Genomic DNA, 16,697 nt, shown 5'->3' with positions numbered 1-16,697 from the left:
AACCTCAAATGTGATGGTTTTCACCTTCAGCCCTTACCTGATGATGACTTACGTTCTACGTGTAGCTCTATGCTTCTACAAATAGAGGTTCCTTAACCCGAAACATGCTCCTAACAACGTCAAACTGTTCAAAAATGATCCCCTCTCAAGAAGTCACTTAAACATAAATAATTTATTGTACATGCTGGTGATACTATAGCTGTTTTGGAACCTCAAGGTCACTGTGTCCCACTCTTGTGAACGTGATATCTCACAAACGCCTTGTGGGAATTTCATGAAATGTGGCATAAACATTCAATTGGACTCAAGGATGAAATGGTTAAATGTTGGTGGTCTAATGTCAAAGGTCAAGTTCACTGTGACCTCAGGTGGTGGCGTGACTGTTTGGTGGAGGTGTACAACCATAACGCGGTAATCCTAGCCTATTTATTTTCTGGTGCTCTGTGTTTTTAACAATAATTGTTTTTGTTTCAACTATAGGTAACTGTCACAGTTGTTCATGTGTGAATTATTATTTCTATCTGATCTTTATGCTTGGTCCACACTCATTTTTGGTCTTCTTGATTCAGTGTGATTTTAGTTTGTAGTGTTGTTGACATGTCAGCGAGGGCCCCTGGAAGACGAGCGAACACTCTGTGGAAGCTGTTGTGGTTCTTATAATGAATAAAGAACACACACACGCAAGCACACATCTTTATGCTATCCTTGTGAGGAGAGTCATTGACACCATCACAACTAAATGCCCTGATCCTAACCTTAACCCTGACCTAAACCTAGTTCCTAAACCCTTTGAAGGTCTGTCTAAAATGTTCATTTTCTAAAACTGTCCTCACTCCCAAGAATTACAACTGAAATTGGTTCTCACAAAGACAACTGTGCAAGTGCATACACACACACACACACACACACACACACACACACACACACACACACACACACACACACACAATAATGAAAGCCTAATTAATTTTTTACTGTATTTTATTTTTGGTTTGGTTTTGGTTCATCTGAGGCAGGTCAGGCTGTAAAGACCATGAGTTTCCATCAAACTATATTCAAACATGCCTTTTTAGAGTTATAACAGACACGCTTATTAAGAGGCCATATTTCATTTTGCACTGCACTGCATATACATATACATATACATATACATATACATATACATATACGTAATACATATTGCACTGCAGGAACACTTGTGTCATTTCATTCAAACTTTCAATCAAACTTTATTTCTATAGCACCCTTCATACATAAAAATGCAGCACAAGGTGCTTGACAAAAGATAAAAACATAACATAGCAATATAAAAGCAACTACCCCTCCCAACACACCTGCAGACGTACATCATGCACACACCCACCCGCACACAACCACACACACACATACCCACACACACCCATCCCAACGAAAATGGCAGGGCACTGAGTCATCATGAGAGGAAAAAGGACAAGAAAAGGAGCTCATCCGCACTGTGAAGGATCACCGGCTGTGGCCACAGGGAGCGCCGCCGCAACAGATACCCCTGACCCAGACAGACCGGGGTGGACTCCACATGCAGGGAAGAGCCCCCCAGTCCTCTGGGCCCGAGGGGTCCTTTTGGACGACGCCCCGGAGGGCAGACCAGACACCCCTCCCAGCGCGGAGGCCCCCCATGAGGAAGCACTGGAGCTAAAACCTAAAAGACAATAAAATTAAAAGACCTAGAATCTAAAAGACAATAGAATAAAGGACCTAAAACCTAAAATTGAATAAAATAAAAGGACCTAAGAGCTAAAAGACAAAGTACTCGGATAAAACATGTCTAAGTTAAAAGAGTATAAGAAATCAATTGAAAGCCAAACTAAAAAGGTGAGTCTTGAGCCTTCTTTTAAAAACACCAACAGTCTCTGTGGTCCTGATGCACTCTGGCAGGCTGTTCCAAAGCTTCGGACCATAGTGGCTGAATGCCGCCTCCCCGTGGGCTTTGGTCCGAACCCTTGGAACAATCAAAAGGCCTGTGCCAGAGGACCTCAGGATCCGCGAGGGCTGATATGATAGAAACAGGTCAGATAAATAAGATGGCCCAAGACCGTTAAGACACTTAAAAACTAATAAAAGCACCTTAAAGTCGATCCTGAAACACACGGGGAGCCAATGCAGCGATTCTAAAACCGGTGTAATGTGCTCCCGCCCTCTGGTCCTCATCAGCACACGTGTGGCTGAGTTCTGGAGTAATTGTAAGTTATAGATAGTCTTTTTGGGAAGAAGAGAGAGCAGGGCATTACAATAATCTAGACGGCAGGAGATAAAAGCATGCATCAGCACCTCCGTGTTAGCCTGAGAGAGAAACGGGCGGACTCTGGCTATATTTTTAAGATGGTAAAAACCAATCTTTGTTATATTTTTAATAAGAGGAATAAAACTAAGCTCAGAGTCAAAAATGACGCCCAGGTTCTTAACAGATTGTGAGGGTGTAAAACCTTGTAGTTTAGGTAAAAGTGTCTCTCTCTTGCCTTCAGGACCAATAACTAAAACCTCTGTTTTATCCTGGTTGAGCTGCAGGAAGTTTGCTGCCATCCATGACTTAATGTCTAAAATACAGTTTTAAAGGGTATCAATAGGTCACATGTCATCAGGAGCCTTTCCCTGGTTAAAAAGTTAAATTGGGCCTCAGCTGCTATTGTCAATCAATTTCATTTTCATTCTCCTTCTCTCTCTGCCCCCCCCCCCCACCCCCCACTAAGCCCCTCTTCCTTGCTTCCTCCTGACTGCTCTTTGATCCTTGAGCTTGTTGAATGTTGAACTGAAGACTTACAGCACCATCAGTTCCAGTCTGTCATATTTCCGTGACAGCTCTCGTCTCCCCTTTCTCCCACCTGGCCAAGGTCAGAGGGTCAAAGTGTTATGCTCATGTGCTCAGAGGAAATCAGTTGCACCTTACAGTGAAAGTCTCAGTCTGCTCTCCTATTAGAAAACCATTCATATAGTTGGCAAGTAAAAAATGAATATATTAAATATCCATATGAATGGAGTCAAATATATAAAATAACCAATAAATGGTAAAATTATTCAATAAAATATAACATGAAATGTTCCTTAATCATTCTAGTTCATGTCTCTGGAGTTCATGCTTGTTTCATTATAGATTTTTTAAAATACTTTTTTAAAGGTGTTTCTTTTTTCATAATGGCATATTTCCTATGTAAATCACATTTGATTTCAAGACTTCTCACGACAGCGGTGACCACCACCTCAACTTTCAGCCAATTACAGTAGTGCAAGAAGGCGTCATGTGTTGCCTTGTTGAGCTACATGAAACCGTGTTTGCACTGTGTTCATTTACAATAACAGCTGGTTTACACAGACTGGCGTTGGCGTTGTTGTTGCTCTAGCTAACAGGAGGTAACTGACTAAACTTGGTAACAGTATAATAATAATAACAGAATAATTTCCAAAACCTTCATTGGTGCATTGATGTACATTATTTCTGATTAAGCATTTCCTTCAATCTCGATAGCCTTTGACAAAGCAGGGCTTTTGACTTGTCACTGCAGGAAAAACAAAGGTTCCATCCAAGTGCTTCATGAAGTCATGACTGTGTGACAGTGAAACCAAAGCAGCTAAATGGAGTTCAGCTATCTTTCATTTTATCATTTAAACATTATCCCTACTGTGATGTGCCAAATGTCTTCTGTGAATGCCTGCTTAATTATTTAATGTTGAATGCTTTGGGCCTCCATAAAAACTGTTCAAAGTACGTTCCTTCCTCACATTGGCATACTGATGAAGTCGCTGTAGTGTCATAAATGGCCTTTTTGGTCTGTGCTGACGAGCATTTTGTAAAAATGAGCTGGTGTTGAACGACGGGAACAGAACAGAGATTATGAAAGATCATCAATAATAGATTCTAGCAGTACATTGGTCTTACAGATGTCTGCTCGCGCATGTCATGCTGTACCAAGCAACGAGGCTCAACACCTGCTTTTCCCAGGGAGAGCGTTACTGTCTCCAGGGTGAAAAGATCCTGTCATAAAGCGGGCGAAGCGAGTGTGTGTGAATGTGCGCACATGAAAAAGTGTGTTGTCTCTCCACACTTCTGTAGATGTGTGTGTAGACTCTCTTTCCAAGGGAAGTGGCTTTTATCCTGTGTCCGTTCAGTGCAGCCACTTGGTGGGAGCGCTGTGAAAGGGACACTATTCCCTCCAGCAGCAGACAGACAGAGAGCCCCTTCAGCACACCGGAGGGACCTAGAGAGAGACCCTCTCTGTCTGCATGTGAACTGAGGGGAGAGAGATGGCCATTGACCCTAACGCAGGCGACGGAAGTGGAGAGCAGCCAAGCATGTGTACATCTGCCTCTCATAATATTAGCACTTTCACTGACCTAACCATCAAAGTAGGGACACACAAGCAGTATCTCCACTGCATGTGGATGTAGATTTAAATGTGGACAAGAAGTGACATGATGGGTGTGAACACACCTCCAGCAACTACAGTGGAAAAGTGAACTGTAATATGCCGACGTTCTGTGCGCATAGCTTCACTGACAGTTGTGTTCATACTCACAGTAGCTTGTTTATTGAGTTTTGGTCACCTGCCGGGACCACTAGATCAGACTGGAGATGTCATTGGCAGAAAGGAATCCAAAAATGTCTGATTCTAGTTTAACTTTAGCTGAGCATGATGTGCTTATCTGTTCTCTTCTTTGGTGCTCACACCACATGAAACAAGACGAGATCGCTACCGAGTACATGGCTGGACTGTGTACAGTATAAAATACAGTTAGTTGTAGTGTTTATGGTGTGAAATCCTGGATTATTTCTATAGTCACACCAGTCATATTTGTTCTTTAAGTGTCCTGAAGTAGCATGTTTAGGCTACATTTGAGTCCAGAAATGATATAAATGCAGTTGTAAGAACAATGTTTTCCACTCATGTTCAGATTTTTGATTTGAAAGAGAACTTATTTAATGAAGCAGCTGACGCTCAGTAAATGGTAAAGCTGGTTATTATTAATTAGTCAATATATTACAGTTTATACAAGCTGAAAGGTATGAGCATGACATACAGTATGTATGTATACAATATACAATGTTACATGGTCACACCAGCATTTATAATGTAATCCATTTTAGTTTCACTTTGATTTTTAATTTTAACAAGACAATGCATGCCATTGATCAGCTGCAGTCTGTCTTGACAGTACTAAGCTTTGGCTAGCCAGAGAGAAGGGGAGAGTCCAGAACGGAGGCAGCCATCATACCAGCTTTATCACACCAAATCCTGCTCTGAAAAAGAGAAACGCTAGGCTGGTGTATCACACATCATCAGCAATGCTGTGTTTACATTTTTTAATTTCATTTCTATATAAAGCAATGGTAACTCATGTACTTATCGAGCTGGAGAAGAACTGGAGTTACATCCAACTAACTGCGTCTTTGATCACTGAGTCTTTCGTCAATGTCTTAACTATCAGTCTCCTCCAACGTTAGAAGTAGGAGGAAACACAGAACAAGCAAAGGCACCAAAAATCATATTTTCAGGCTTTGCAAAGACATTATTTGAAATCTGTCCACTCCCTACTTTTAAATCAGTTGATTTTACTGGCAGACGCTGGTGTCTGTTCTGTATCTTCTCACTGGCAGCCTGCGTGTGGTCATTGAAAATCTTGCTGAACTCAAACAGACACTCTGCTGCTCTCTCTACTGTACTATCTGGATGGGGTCCACAGATGCTAGTGTTGCAGAGTCTGGGGCCTGGGGCCAGACGCCAGCCGACCCCTCAGAACATAACAATGCAAGGCAGTGCTCAATGGCTCCAGGCCCAATGTCCCCCACTGTCCCTGTGCTGATGACCCCACATATTTTATGGGGTCTTAGGCGTTCAGTGGGCTGTCACGGCTCATTAGGAGCTTTAAAAATGAACTTGCACAGCAGAGTCTCTCAGTGATTAATAAACATGGGCAGGCAGAGAAAGCCAGTCAGATAGGAATGGTTAGGGCAAAAGTTCACGGATGAGACCACATTCTGAGAGGTCTCAAAATCCACTTGTTGGCACACACAACACACAGATAACCTGCTTTACTCCTACTGTTGATTGGATGCATAGGTCACCCTGTCAGCAGCTGTAGCAGCTAACCATTACTCTGGGTTTAAGTTAAGAGCTTTTAGTCAAACTCCTGTTTCAGAGGCTTCCCCTCCCTGACAGCAGGGAATTTCACTCATATACAGTATGTTTGTATATATGTGTGCCTGCATGTGAATATTTACTCCACAGTTGCTTTGGAACTCCCTTTCCCCTCCCCAATTCAGACAGTCTAATGGTCTTGCAGAGGATATTTATAGGTTGTTGGACTGTGCCCCATGGCCGAACATGCTGCATACCAGACACAACCGATGAACTCTGGAGATTGTCAGTGAAGAGCGTAAGAACCCCCCACCCCCGCCGCTGCCTCCTCTAAAGGGTGCAGTGGGATTTGTACTACTACCAAACACGTCCACAGTAGCAGAAAAAGAAATGTTTCACTTTCAACACCAGCAGACTGTGGGAAAGGCCAGATGTGGTGAGATGTGGTGCCGCTCTTGTCTTTTAGATTAACCACAGCTGTATTTCCTCTGTGTTCTTCCCCTCCATCTCCACTGTGTCCCACACTGCAGTCATCCAGTTTGAGCTCACAGTGGCTAGTAGGAAGCCATCATTGCTGCTTGGTAAGAGGAAGTTCCTATGGCGATGGGTTCGCCGTAGGCTATAAATATGTTGACTGCTTCATGTTGGCCGGTCAAAGAGCAGGTGAGGACGCCTGCTCAGAGCAACAGTGAGAATTTGTCTAGAATTGTTTCCCTCTCTGAGATTATGGCTGGGGACCTTACTTGGTCTAGTGACATTGTGTCTGTTTGCTGACTCTTTGCTGAGCATTTGCCATTATTCTGTAACTGTGTCTTGTGGCCCTATTGACTGCCGTTTAGAAAATGTTACATGATCCTCCTTTAACATCTCTGACAGACAACACTAAAGCATCCACTGCTGTGCTAACTGCTCGGTGACTCAAACAGCAGTGCTTTGAGCTAAATGGTAACATACGTACAATGACAGTGCCAACATGCATTGTCTCCGTCACTATGTTAGCATGACATTTAGCAGACAAAATACCATGTTAAGCATCTTAGTTAAGCGTGTTACTATGTTAGCATTTGCAGATAAGCTCTAAACACACAGTACTGCTGAGGTTGATGCCATTAGTTTTGCAGGTATCAGTATTTGACAAATTAATACTTCAATTCAGTGATGGCACTAAATGAGAATGGCATCACCAGAGTTATAACAACTCACTCTGAGGTGAACAGGAATGTTGAAATTTCATGGCAATCCAGAGAATGACTGTTGAGATTTATTATGGACCACAGTGGTGGACCAGCCCTATCAACAGATCCACACCACTGACGTGGCTCAAGAGAACGTGTATCTGAGAGATCAAGCAGATTTCACTCAATAGAACATGGAGCACACAGATTGAGTTTGTTTTACATCTATATTTCATAGAGAGAGTTCCTCCCCTGTCTCAGAGGACTGTGGATTTTCAGCCCTGTTTAACAGACCGTAATGGCCACTCCTTTTGACATCCACACATATACACACCACACTCAAATCCTCTGGCAGTGGGCGTGGAGGTTATTACTTATTATACTTCTCATTCTTCTCATGAATAAGTAAAGAGGACGCCTGAGACTCCCCTACTTACCAGACACATACTAAGACACATGCACCTGCTCCTGTATGGCCTTTGGTTATCTACACACACACACACACACACACACACACACACACACACACACACACACACACACACACACACACACACACACACACACACACACACAGAGCTGTTCCACCCCCTCGTCCCTCGTCTTTCTCCTGATTGCAGCCCCGGGGGGTGGACAGTTAGGTGAGATGGCACTGCATGTCTAATGTCTGAGCAATCTATTCACACTGCAAGGTAATGGTCCACAGTACTGCTTTTTTTTCCCCAAATATTACACTCTTATAGAGACACAACCTTCTCTACACTTGTGTGTTGTGGCATAAACCATCATTACTAGAGCCTAGTTTTAATTTAAATAGTGTTATGTGAATCTAATTCTTACATATCGCCAGTTTAACGCTTGCTTGATACATTATTGTGTACAGGAGTTATTTATTTATTTATTTATTTTGACATGACCTTTCTCAGGGAGGTCAACGAAAGGTCGGAGGAACCTGTTCAATAATTAAAGGGGTTTTTATCTCTAATGCAAAGGCTCTCAGTGTCCACAAACCACTCTCCTCAGAGGTGTTGAGTGATGGCTGTGGAAATGGGAAATGAGAGTTGTTGTTTCGAATGCTCCAGCTGGAATAGATACTGTGGCTGCTGGCATTTTGATTCCAGTGAATACACTCTGCACAGTGGTAAAGTTATAGACTGTGTTAGAAATCATATACTAGATGTTGTGACATTTTGACAAGACAAGAATCTTGAAAATTGCTTCTGTCTATGAGTCATGTCTCCTGGTCTCTCATCGTCTCTCGCTGTACTTTGTGTACAGATAAATAATCCTCTGTGTTGCTAACGTTCACAGACAGAGAGGAGAGGAATGGTATATTTTTCCAAGTGATTCCAATTCCAAGGAGGAAGAAGTTTTCATCTTAATAAAGAACATAGATGATGTGACGTTTTCCTTGAAAACTGCATTCAGAGGATAAGGCTGGCAACAAAAGACCAAAATCAGCCCGTCCCTCAATAATTTTCAACTTCCTGAGCTGGTCTGTAGCAGATGTTACTCAATTAGGAGAACATCATGCATTTGTTGTGGATGGATTTGGTGCACTAGCAAGTATTTACAACACCAGGACAACGTATGTGGGATTCACTCAAAATAATGTACAGTTTGTGTTCATGGTAATGAAGGAACAGCCAGTGCAACAGTCTATAGCACTGTGGAATAAGATATGTCAAGCTGTGGCTGAACAGGCGATACATGCCAGAAGGGTAAATTCAGTGTTGGTTTGTTGATGATCAGAAAAATATAGCGGACAGCAGAGTTGTCAGAGTTTAGCATATTCTTTGCAGGTTAAAGCGAGTATTGATTGTGTGTGTCTCTGCTTTGAATAATGAAGTTTTGAAGAGGTTCTCAGTACATCTTGACATTTATCTCAGCCTAAACCTAAGCTCTCTAAAACTCTTAAACTTGCATTAAACTCAACTATATGCAAGCTGCTTTTAACCTTATTTAATGTTGTTGAACTTCAAACATCTGCTAGTGCGTCCACTAACCCTGCTGTTTTTGTTTTTTTTTTCCGTCAGAAGATTTGCCATGCTACATGGGAAGACTCTGAACTCCACCCTGCTTTTACTCCTCATCCTCATCATCTTTGCCACGGCTCATGGTTGCAATTACCCTCGTTTTTCCCGTAATGACACTGAATTCCAGCACCTGGTGCTCCACCCAGACCCCTCTGTGGGGACGGTGTATGTGGGGGCCAGAGACCACCTCTTCCAGCTGGATGGATCAGATGGACTCCAGCTGGAGCAAGAGGAGACGACTGGTCCCGTGAGCGACAGCAAAGACTGCCTTCCCCCTGTCACTGAGTTCAACTGTCCGCAGGCCAGGAGAACCAGTAATCACAACAAATTACTGCTGGTGGATCCTAAGACGCTGGAGTTGATCACCTGTGGCAGCATCCACCAGGGCACCTGCCAGAAACGCAGCCTGGCATCCATCAGGAAGGTTATCTTCTCCACAGAGAGACCTGTGGATACGCAGTATGTTGCGGCCAATGATCCGTCAGTGTCAACTGTGGGGCTGGTGGTGGAGCTCCGTGGTGGGGAAAAGACAGTGATGTATGTGGGCAGGGGCTATACTGCCAGCCATCCGCCCATCTCCACCCGCCACCTTTCATCAGAGCCCATCTTCTCTTACGAGGAGACCGCAAAGCTGGCTGTGGCTGGCCGTCTGTCAGAATACGACCATCATTTTGTGATGGCGTTCACCCGGCGCACGTATGTGTACTTCTTGTTTTACCGCCGTGACATCAAGTCTGCTTCGAGGGAGTACCGCACCTATGCTGCCAGAGTGTGCCTGGACGACACCTCCTACTATTCCTATGTGGAAGTTCCTCTTGTCTGCCAGTCCCCTTCCTCTCCTTCCAGGACTTACAACCTGCTCCAGGCTGCTCAGGTACCTGTCTGTGTGTATATGTGGTCCCTAAATGTTATCAGCATCCTTCAAACTGCTTGCCTTGTAGGGAGAATCCATTCAAAACATAGCTCGATTTCTTCCCTGAGTGTGTGAACTTCAGGTCTTGCTCTGATCAAGATTAAACTGATGCTGGTTGTGTTTATCTTTCTAAGTTTTTCCCATGCCTTTGTTGCTACAGGTGGGACAAGGTGCAGTCAGGGAAGGCGAAGATCTACTAGGAGTCTTCTCCACCCGCATCAGCTCCACAAACAACAACCCCCTGGATTCCTCGGCTCTGTGTGTTTACCCTCTGGATGAGCTCGATAGACACATCGACTCCACCCGTGACCTCTGTTACACCCAGGACGGCCGGGTGGAGGGAAGAGGAGAGGTGGCTTACATAGAGTATGAGGTCAAGTCCAGCTGTGCCAACCTGCCCATGGTAAGGCTGTGTTAGATAAAGGAAGCAGGGTAAATGTTATTGCATTTAAGCATAAACATCAACTTGATGTCGAAACTGACTTTCTCTCTGATGGAGGAAAAGAACAGATTTTAGAGCGATGGGCTTTTAAAACAATTTTGTTGACAGTCACATGCTCATATGAGACCTTCAAATTACTGTTTCTCATTTGTCCCCTTAGCAGAATTGCATGTTTTAGTTTTTTTCTGATTTGTATGCTTGTTAGTGCATGAATACTGTCCGTATAGTGCATACATTAGAGCCAGCATATTGTATATTGCCTCATGTGGTTTCAGTGATCACAAAAAAAACAAAACAGAAAGTGGAACACAGTAACAAGGGTGGACTGGATTGCTGAAGCCGGAAGAAATGAAGCCATGTAATGAGGCCCTCATTGAAAAGCCCAGATCTCCCAGATGCCCCACGAGTAGCTTTGCCCAGCTGCAGCCCCCAGTGGCCCCCTTTGCTCAGGTCCTGTCAGCCCTCAGAACCATTTAATGGGATCGTTAGGGATCAATAAACCAAACTAGCCCTGAATCAGCTGTGCTGCAGCTTAATGAGCTCTGACAAGGAAGGGTAGGAGTCCTTTTGAAACTCACTGACATAACTGGCCAGTGAGTGTGGGAGAGAAAGAGAGAGACAGAGGAATGGGGGGGTTGCTGAAAGAAAAATAGAGAGATGATTGAAGGATGTGAAGGAGGATCAGAAAGATGCATTAGATCACAGTTCTCCTTGCAGCAACGATAATCCTATTCTTTTGATAAACTCTGAGGAGACTAAAAAAAGATGTCCCACTCTCCTTCCTCCTTCAGGACCAATTATCTGGAGCCAGAGCCTGGAGACTTATTGGAAAGCAGGATTTGGAAAGGGTTGTTTTGCCGAACCAAAAGACCGAGTTGGCTGTGTCCATATGAGTCTACTTTAATCTATGGTGCAATCCTCTTATGATGAATTAAGAGGATTCACAGGCTCTGAGGCAATTGTAGGAAAGAATGGAAGACTAATTGAAAAGACGTGAAAATGTTAGTCCGAAGCTTAGGTGTTAGTGGTGACATATTAAGACCAATAAATCAAAAATAATCTTTTTCATCCAGATGACTTTGTTTCAAGCAAAGAGATGCATTCAGTTCAGATAAAGACAGTAAATAACTCGTTTCGTGTTTATTTAAGGACAGACTGGCTGACCGATCACTCTTTTGTGGTCACATGTTGTAGAATACCCTCAAGGCATATCCCTGCGGCTCTGACCACACCCCCAGCCCAATGGCAAGCCGGGCTCCTCTGGAAGCTAAAGCTGTATGGCACACCTCGGATGCCCGTCTCACTGCTGTGGCCGTCAGTGTCAGAGAGGGACACAGCATCGCCTTCCTCGGAGACTCCAAAGGGACTCTGCACAAGGTAGCACATCCAATGTGCTCTCATACATGCTTTTATTTTTGTGCCAGTTTCTGTAATCCCTTGAGCCTGCCCAAACATGCACTATTTGGAGGGCAGGGAGACGCCCTGGACACATCACCAACACATCACAGGGATAACAAAGATCTGTGTATCATGGAAATATTTAGACCATTTCGCAATTTCCTATTAAGGCAGTTCACCTAATTTTCCATTCGAGACAATCACAAAAGTTGGGCTTACTTAATACTTTGATCCTTTGCAGTCGTGCCTTTGTGGCTCTTACAGCCTGTTCCTTCTAAGGATGTCTATGAATCATTTCCCAGCAAAGCAAACACACCTTGCACTGCATTAAACATTTGCAAACAATCCCAAGCATTTTCTGTGCCAGTTCCCATATCCTTCTACATTGCTGTGCAACTACAGCCTGGAAGATTCCGGTCATTCCGCCGTTCAAAGTTTTCCAACATACACAGATGAGCATACAACCATGATCCCATGCATAATACATTTGCTTTTTGTGCTGTGGACTGCAGTGTGTGATTATTGGAGACTGGAACGTGATTCATATTTGAACTAATGTTTCAAAGAATTTAGGTTTTGGGAAAACTAGTGGAATTTCTTTCCCAAGGGACTTTGTCTGTTAAAGTCTACTCTTTACAGTGTTGTCCAAAAAGTAATGTGTTTTTCCACCTTCAGAACATCTGCACACATCTGATAGTTACATGTAGGGATTGAGATAAGAGGATTGCAGACATAACTCTGGTGTGAGGTATTTCAGGAGTTGTTCTGGTCTTGTAGGTCTGTTGCTTTGTATGTGCTCGTGTGTGTGTGATGTGTGAGTGAAAAAGAGAGGGAGACACAGTCAGACATACAGTAGTGCTTTTAGGTGGCAGATCAAAGCAGCACTCCATGTAGCCATCGAAAGTAAGCTATTGTAACAGGATTATCGTATCACAGCAGGGCAAATTCCACAGCATCCATATACAGGACTCTGTGTGTGTGTGTGTGTGTGTGTGTGTGTGTGTGTGTGTGTGTGTGTGTGTGTGTGTGTGTGTGTGTGTGTGTGTGTGTGTGTGGGTGTGTGTGGGTGTGTGTGGGTGTGTGTGGGTGGGTGGGGGGGCTACTTTTGGGGACACATTTCAGACTGAAGTCCAGTTAATTGGAGATTGCTGGTGCAACTGGGGACAAAAAAATGGAACTGGAAAACATCTTTTTCTTGGGTCAGGGAGTGGGGTTAGGTGAATGTTCGGTTTAGGGTAAGATTAGGGTTAGGGTAGGGGAATTGAATCCCACCCCCAGAGTAACGGGGGATGGCACCCCCAGAAATTTTCATAGTGATGGCCAGATGGGGCCCCTCGGTGGCACACTGATTTATAGAAATAATACCTAAAGTAAAATATTGCGCATTCCCAGAAGCATATTATGCATATGCATATTATGCTTACACCAGTGTATTATTATACCAGTCTAACTGGGGACACAATTAGTGTCACCAACTGGATCTCAGTGCAGTTACAGTCAATCCACAGAAGTGCACTGTGGGAATTAGGAAATACTTTGGAATAGTTCAACATTTTGGAATGTACAGTTTACATATTCCCTTTCTTGCAGACACTTAAATGAGAAGATAACACAAAATGGGAATATGATACCACATGTATATGTGCTTATTATGAAGCTAAAGCCAGGAAATTATTAGCTTAGCTTAGCACAAGGACTGGAAGCAGGGTGAAACAGCAAGCTTAGCTCTGTTCAGTGGTTAAAAAAAAAAAACAGTCCTCCTACCAGCATCCAGTCTAGGTGCTAAACTATTTCTTGGCACAGTGATTTATTGGAGTGTTGTTGTCACAGTGGAGGTGCCAGGCAACCAGCGGAGACGTTTTTATATTTATTCATCAAACAAGATATGACATGTTCATGAGTTAGCTGCTGATGTACTGGTAGGCACGTTTTTGACCTTTTACTGTACCATGCAATCTGTTTCACCCTGCTGAAAGTCTGAGCTAAGCTAACCATCTCCTGGCTTTAGCTTCATATTAGGGTGCAGAGGAGAAAGTGGTATCAATCTTCTCATCTAACTCTGAACAAGAAAGCAAATACGAGTATTTCCCAAAATGTTGAACTATTGCTTTAAGGTCAGGGTAGGCCTGTAATGTAAATCACTGCATCTGACAGTTGATCTTCCCATTTGCCTACATAGCTTTGTCTCCCTTACACCTGTAGAACAGATTGCATTTTCAATACAGCAACATATTCTCCATGAAATATGACATACAAAATGACAGACTGCTTAAATATTTCTAAGTCACCACGTATTACAGAGCTGCTTCTCATGCCATTATACAGTATGTTGAGTGCATTCTCTTAATGGGACAACTGAGTCTCCACTCTGTTCACAGTGATCAAGTGAGAGCCTTATGGAGAGAGGCATGAAAACCTCTGCTAATCTCATTAACATGAGGTAACATGAGAGTTTGAAGGCCTGGGAATCACTTAAGCCAGAGGTGTCTTCCTGTGATTCATATTAGATTTGACTGTGCCATAATCTCATTCATGGCCACTTCTGCTGCGATTCTGCACAAGAGTGATTTGATTTGTGTTTTGAGTTGCTGAAGAAGATACTCCTTTTGCATTATTTTCTTTTTTCATTTTAGTCTTGCAGGAAGGAATGTACCACTTTTCTCTAAAAATGCTTGTCTGTAGATTAAGTCTTTTCTGGTGTACTTTTTCAGGTGTATCTGGGCCAAGATGGCCAGGTGGAGGTATATGCCAACATGACAATCCAGCCCAACTCACCCATTAACAGTGACCTTTTACTGGACCACAATGGAGCACACATCTACATCATGACCAAAACTACTGTAAGTCTAAAGAGGTGGTAGCGCAGTTTGGGGCGTGGAAGCGGAAGATTTTCTTTGTACACAGTATGGAATCCAGCAGATTAGGTTACCAAGAAAGCTTTCGCAGGTTTTATGTGTTTTACCTCCAAACTACTGGACACGTATAAACAGCCGCGGCCTCTGTCATTCAAGCACTCGTCCAGATGTCTCTGTACACGAGACTGAACATGGCCTATCATTCATCGTCAGACAATTCATCACTTGTCAGAGTTTTTCAGGCTTTGATACTTCCTCAAGCTGTGTCTCTCTCACAGATAAAGAGGATAAAACAATAAGAGGCAAAGAGCATAAGAGAAAACAGAGAGGCCAGCTGGCTGCTGGGGTCAAAGGTCACTAACCCCACTGCGATGGGTACAACAGTCAGCAGGAGGTGTGAGGTCAGACAAAACAATGGTATTGATCAGAGAAAGTGGCCTCCATTGTGTTGGCACACTCCCTACAGCGTGTCTGTGTGGGCAGCCATAGATGCTGATAAATGGATATGGGAAACTGAGAGTCTATGCATTGAAAGGCTTGTCTCACTTCTGGACCACAGAAAGCCTTCGTCCCAATGCAGAGCTTTAGCCTCAAGTTATATTTAATCTACATATCTAGAACCACATCAGTCTGAAGACAAGCACTACAGTTGACACAAAGAGTGTCACAAGCAGACTGACATTTTGTTTCTTAAGTGCGGGCAAAGACAATGAAGCTCTGCTTTTTTGGCTAACGCTGACTGAAGTGAAAGAGGCAAAAGGTAAGAGGATGTAATACTGTGAAATCAACTGTGGAACTCATTACTAACTGAAAGACAAAAACTGAACTTTGTTAATATAGGAGTTGAAAGTTGTGGGAAAATCCAGTAAGACTTTAATTCTCAAGATAACTTTGAAGCTCAACAGACTCAAGCAGTGTTAGCATATCTAAGTAGCTGAATAGCCATGAGCTACTATAAAATGACATAGATATCAGGAACATCAGGACTTGTAGCACACCCCTGGTATCCACCTAATTTACCACAGAAATTTGTCTTTGAGTACTGACCCTCAATCATCCATTATTTTCAGGTGGAGAAGCGTCCAGTGGCAGAATGTGGAGATCACCTGGACTGTCAGTCCTGTCTGTCTGCCAAAGACCCCTACTGTGGCTGGTGTGTCCTGGAGGGACGGTGAGTCAGTGTGCATGTGTTTTTTTTAAAAAAGGAAGGTAATGATGGGACTACAGCGAGCACTCTGTGGCATCCTGCTCTGTTTTCTCTTTCCTCGCCTCTCTTACATCTCTCTGCGGTATTTCAGGTGTGGTCAGCGCTGGGAGTGCCAGCGAGGGTCTGAGCAGGGCCAGTGGCTCTGGAGCTTTAACCACACGCAGCAGTGCCTCGGTATCCAGCACCTCAGCCTCTACAACATCAGCCGTGGGGAGAAAACTGATGTAATTCAGGGGCAAGAGGGAACAAATGGGAGCAATGCACAATGATAGCCTACTGTGTGCCTGTTGTAGTCTGTCTGGTCCTTTCCTGATGTTCCTTTCCCCTTGTGTCTCCCTCCCTCAGATTACAGTGTCAGTAGAGGGTCTCCCCAGTCTAGGTAAAGGAGAGGCCTACTCCTGCTTCTTCCAGGACACAGAAAGTCCTGCCTCACTCACGAACACTGGTGTGATATGTTCCACCCCTGATGCCAGCAGTCTGCCCCCCATCAGCCATGGAGATGGTGAGCGCCTTTTTATTTGCGCAGCAATCAGTCAACTTTTTCAGTATATGCAAAACATACAA

At 43.7% G+C, this 16,697-nt stretch overlaps 1 protein-coding gene across 1 annotated transcript in view; it reads left to right on the top strand.

The window, feature by feature from the left end:
• LOC139334600 (plexin-B1-like) overlaps positions 1-16,697 on the top strand; it is a 67,507-nt gene that overhangs the window by 25,391 nt on the left and 25,419 nt on the right. The window contains exons 2-8 of the mRNA XM_070967583.1: positions 9,319-10,192; positions 10,392-10,634; positions 11,868-12,050; positions 14,783-14,911; positions 15,997-16,097; positions 16,225-16,357; positions 16,479-16,635. Of these exons, the coding sequence (XP_070823684.1) occupies positions 9,329-10,192; positions 10,392-10,634; positions 11,868-12,050; positions 14,783-14,911; positions 15,997-16,097; positions 16,225-16,357; positions 16,479-16,635 (1,810 nt within the window). The 5' untranslated portion in view covers positions 9,319-9,328. The remainder of the gene's footprint in view (positions 1-9,318; positions 10,193-10,391; positions 10,635-11,867; positions 12,051-14,782; positions 14,912-15,996; positions 16,098-16,224; positions 16,358-16,478; positions 16,636-16,697) is intronic.

This window comes from Chaetodon trifascialis, chromosome 8, assembly GCF_039877785.1.
Source record: "Chaetodon trifascialis isolate fChaTrf1 chromosome 8, fChaTrf1.hap1, whole genome shotgun sequence".
Taxonomy (NCBI): Eukaryota; Metazoa; Chordata; class Actinopteri; order Chaetodontiformes; family Chaetodontidae; genus Chaetodon; species Chaetodon trifascialis.
The sequence above is the reverse complement of the archived record's forward strand: the minus strand, read 5'-3'. Positions and strand labels throughout refer to the sequence as shown.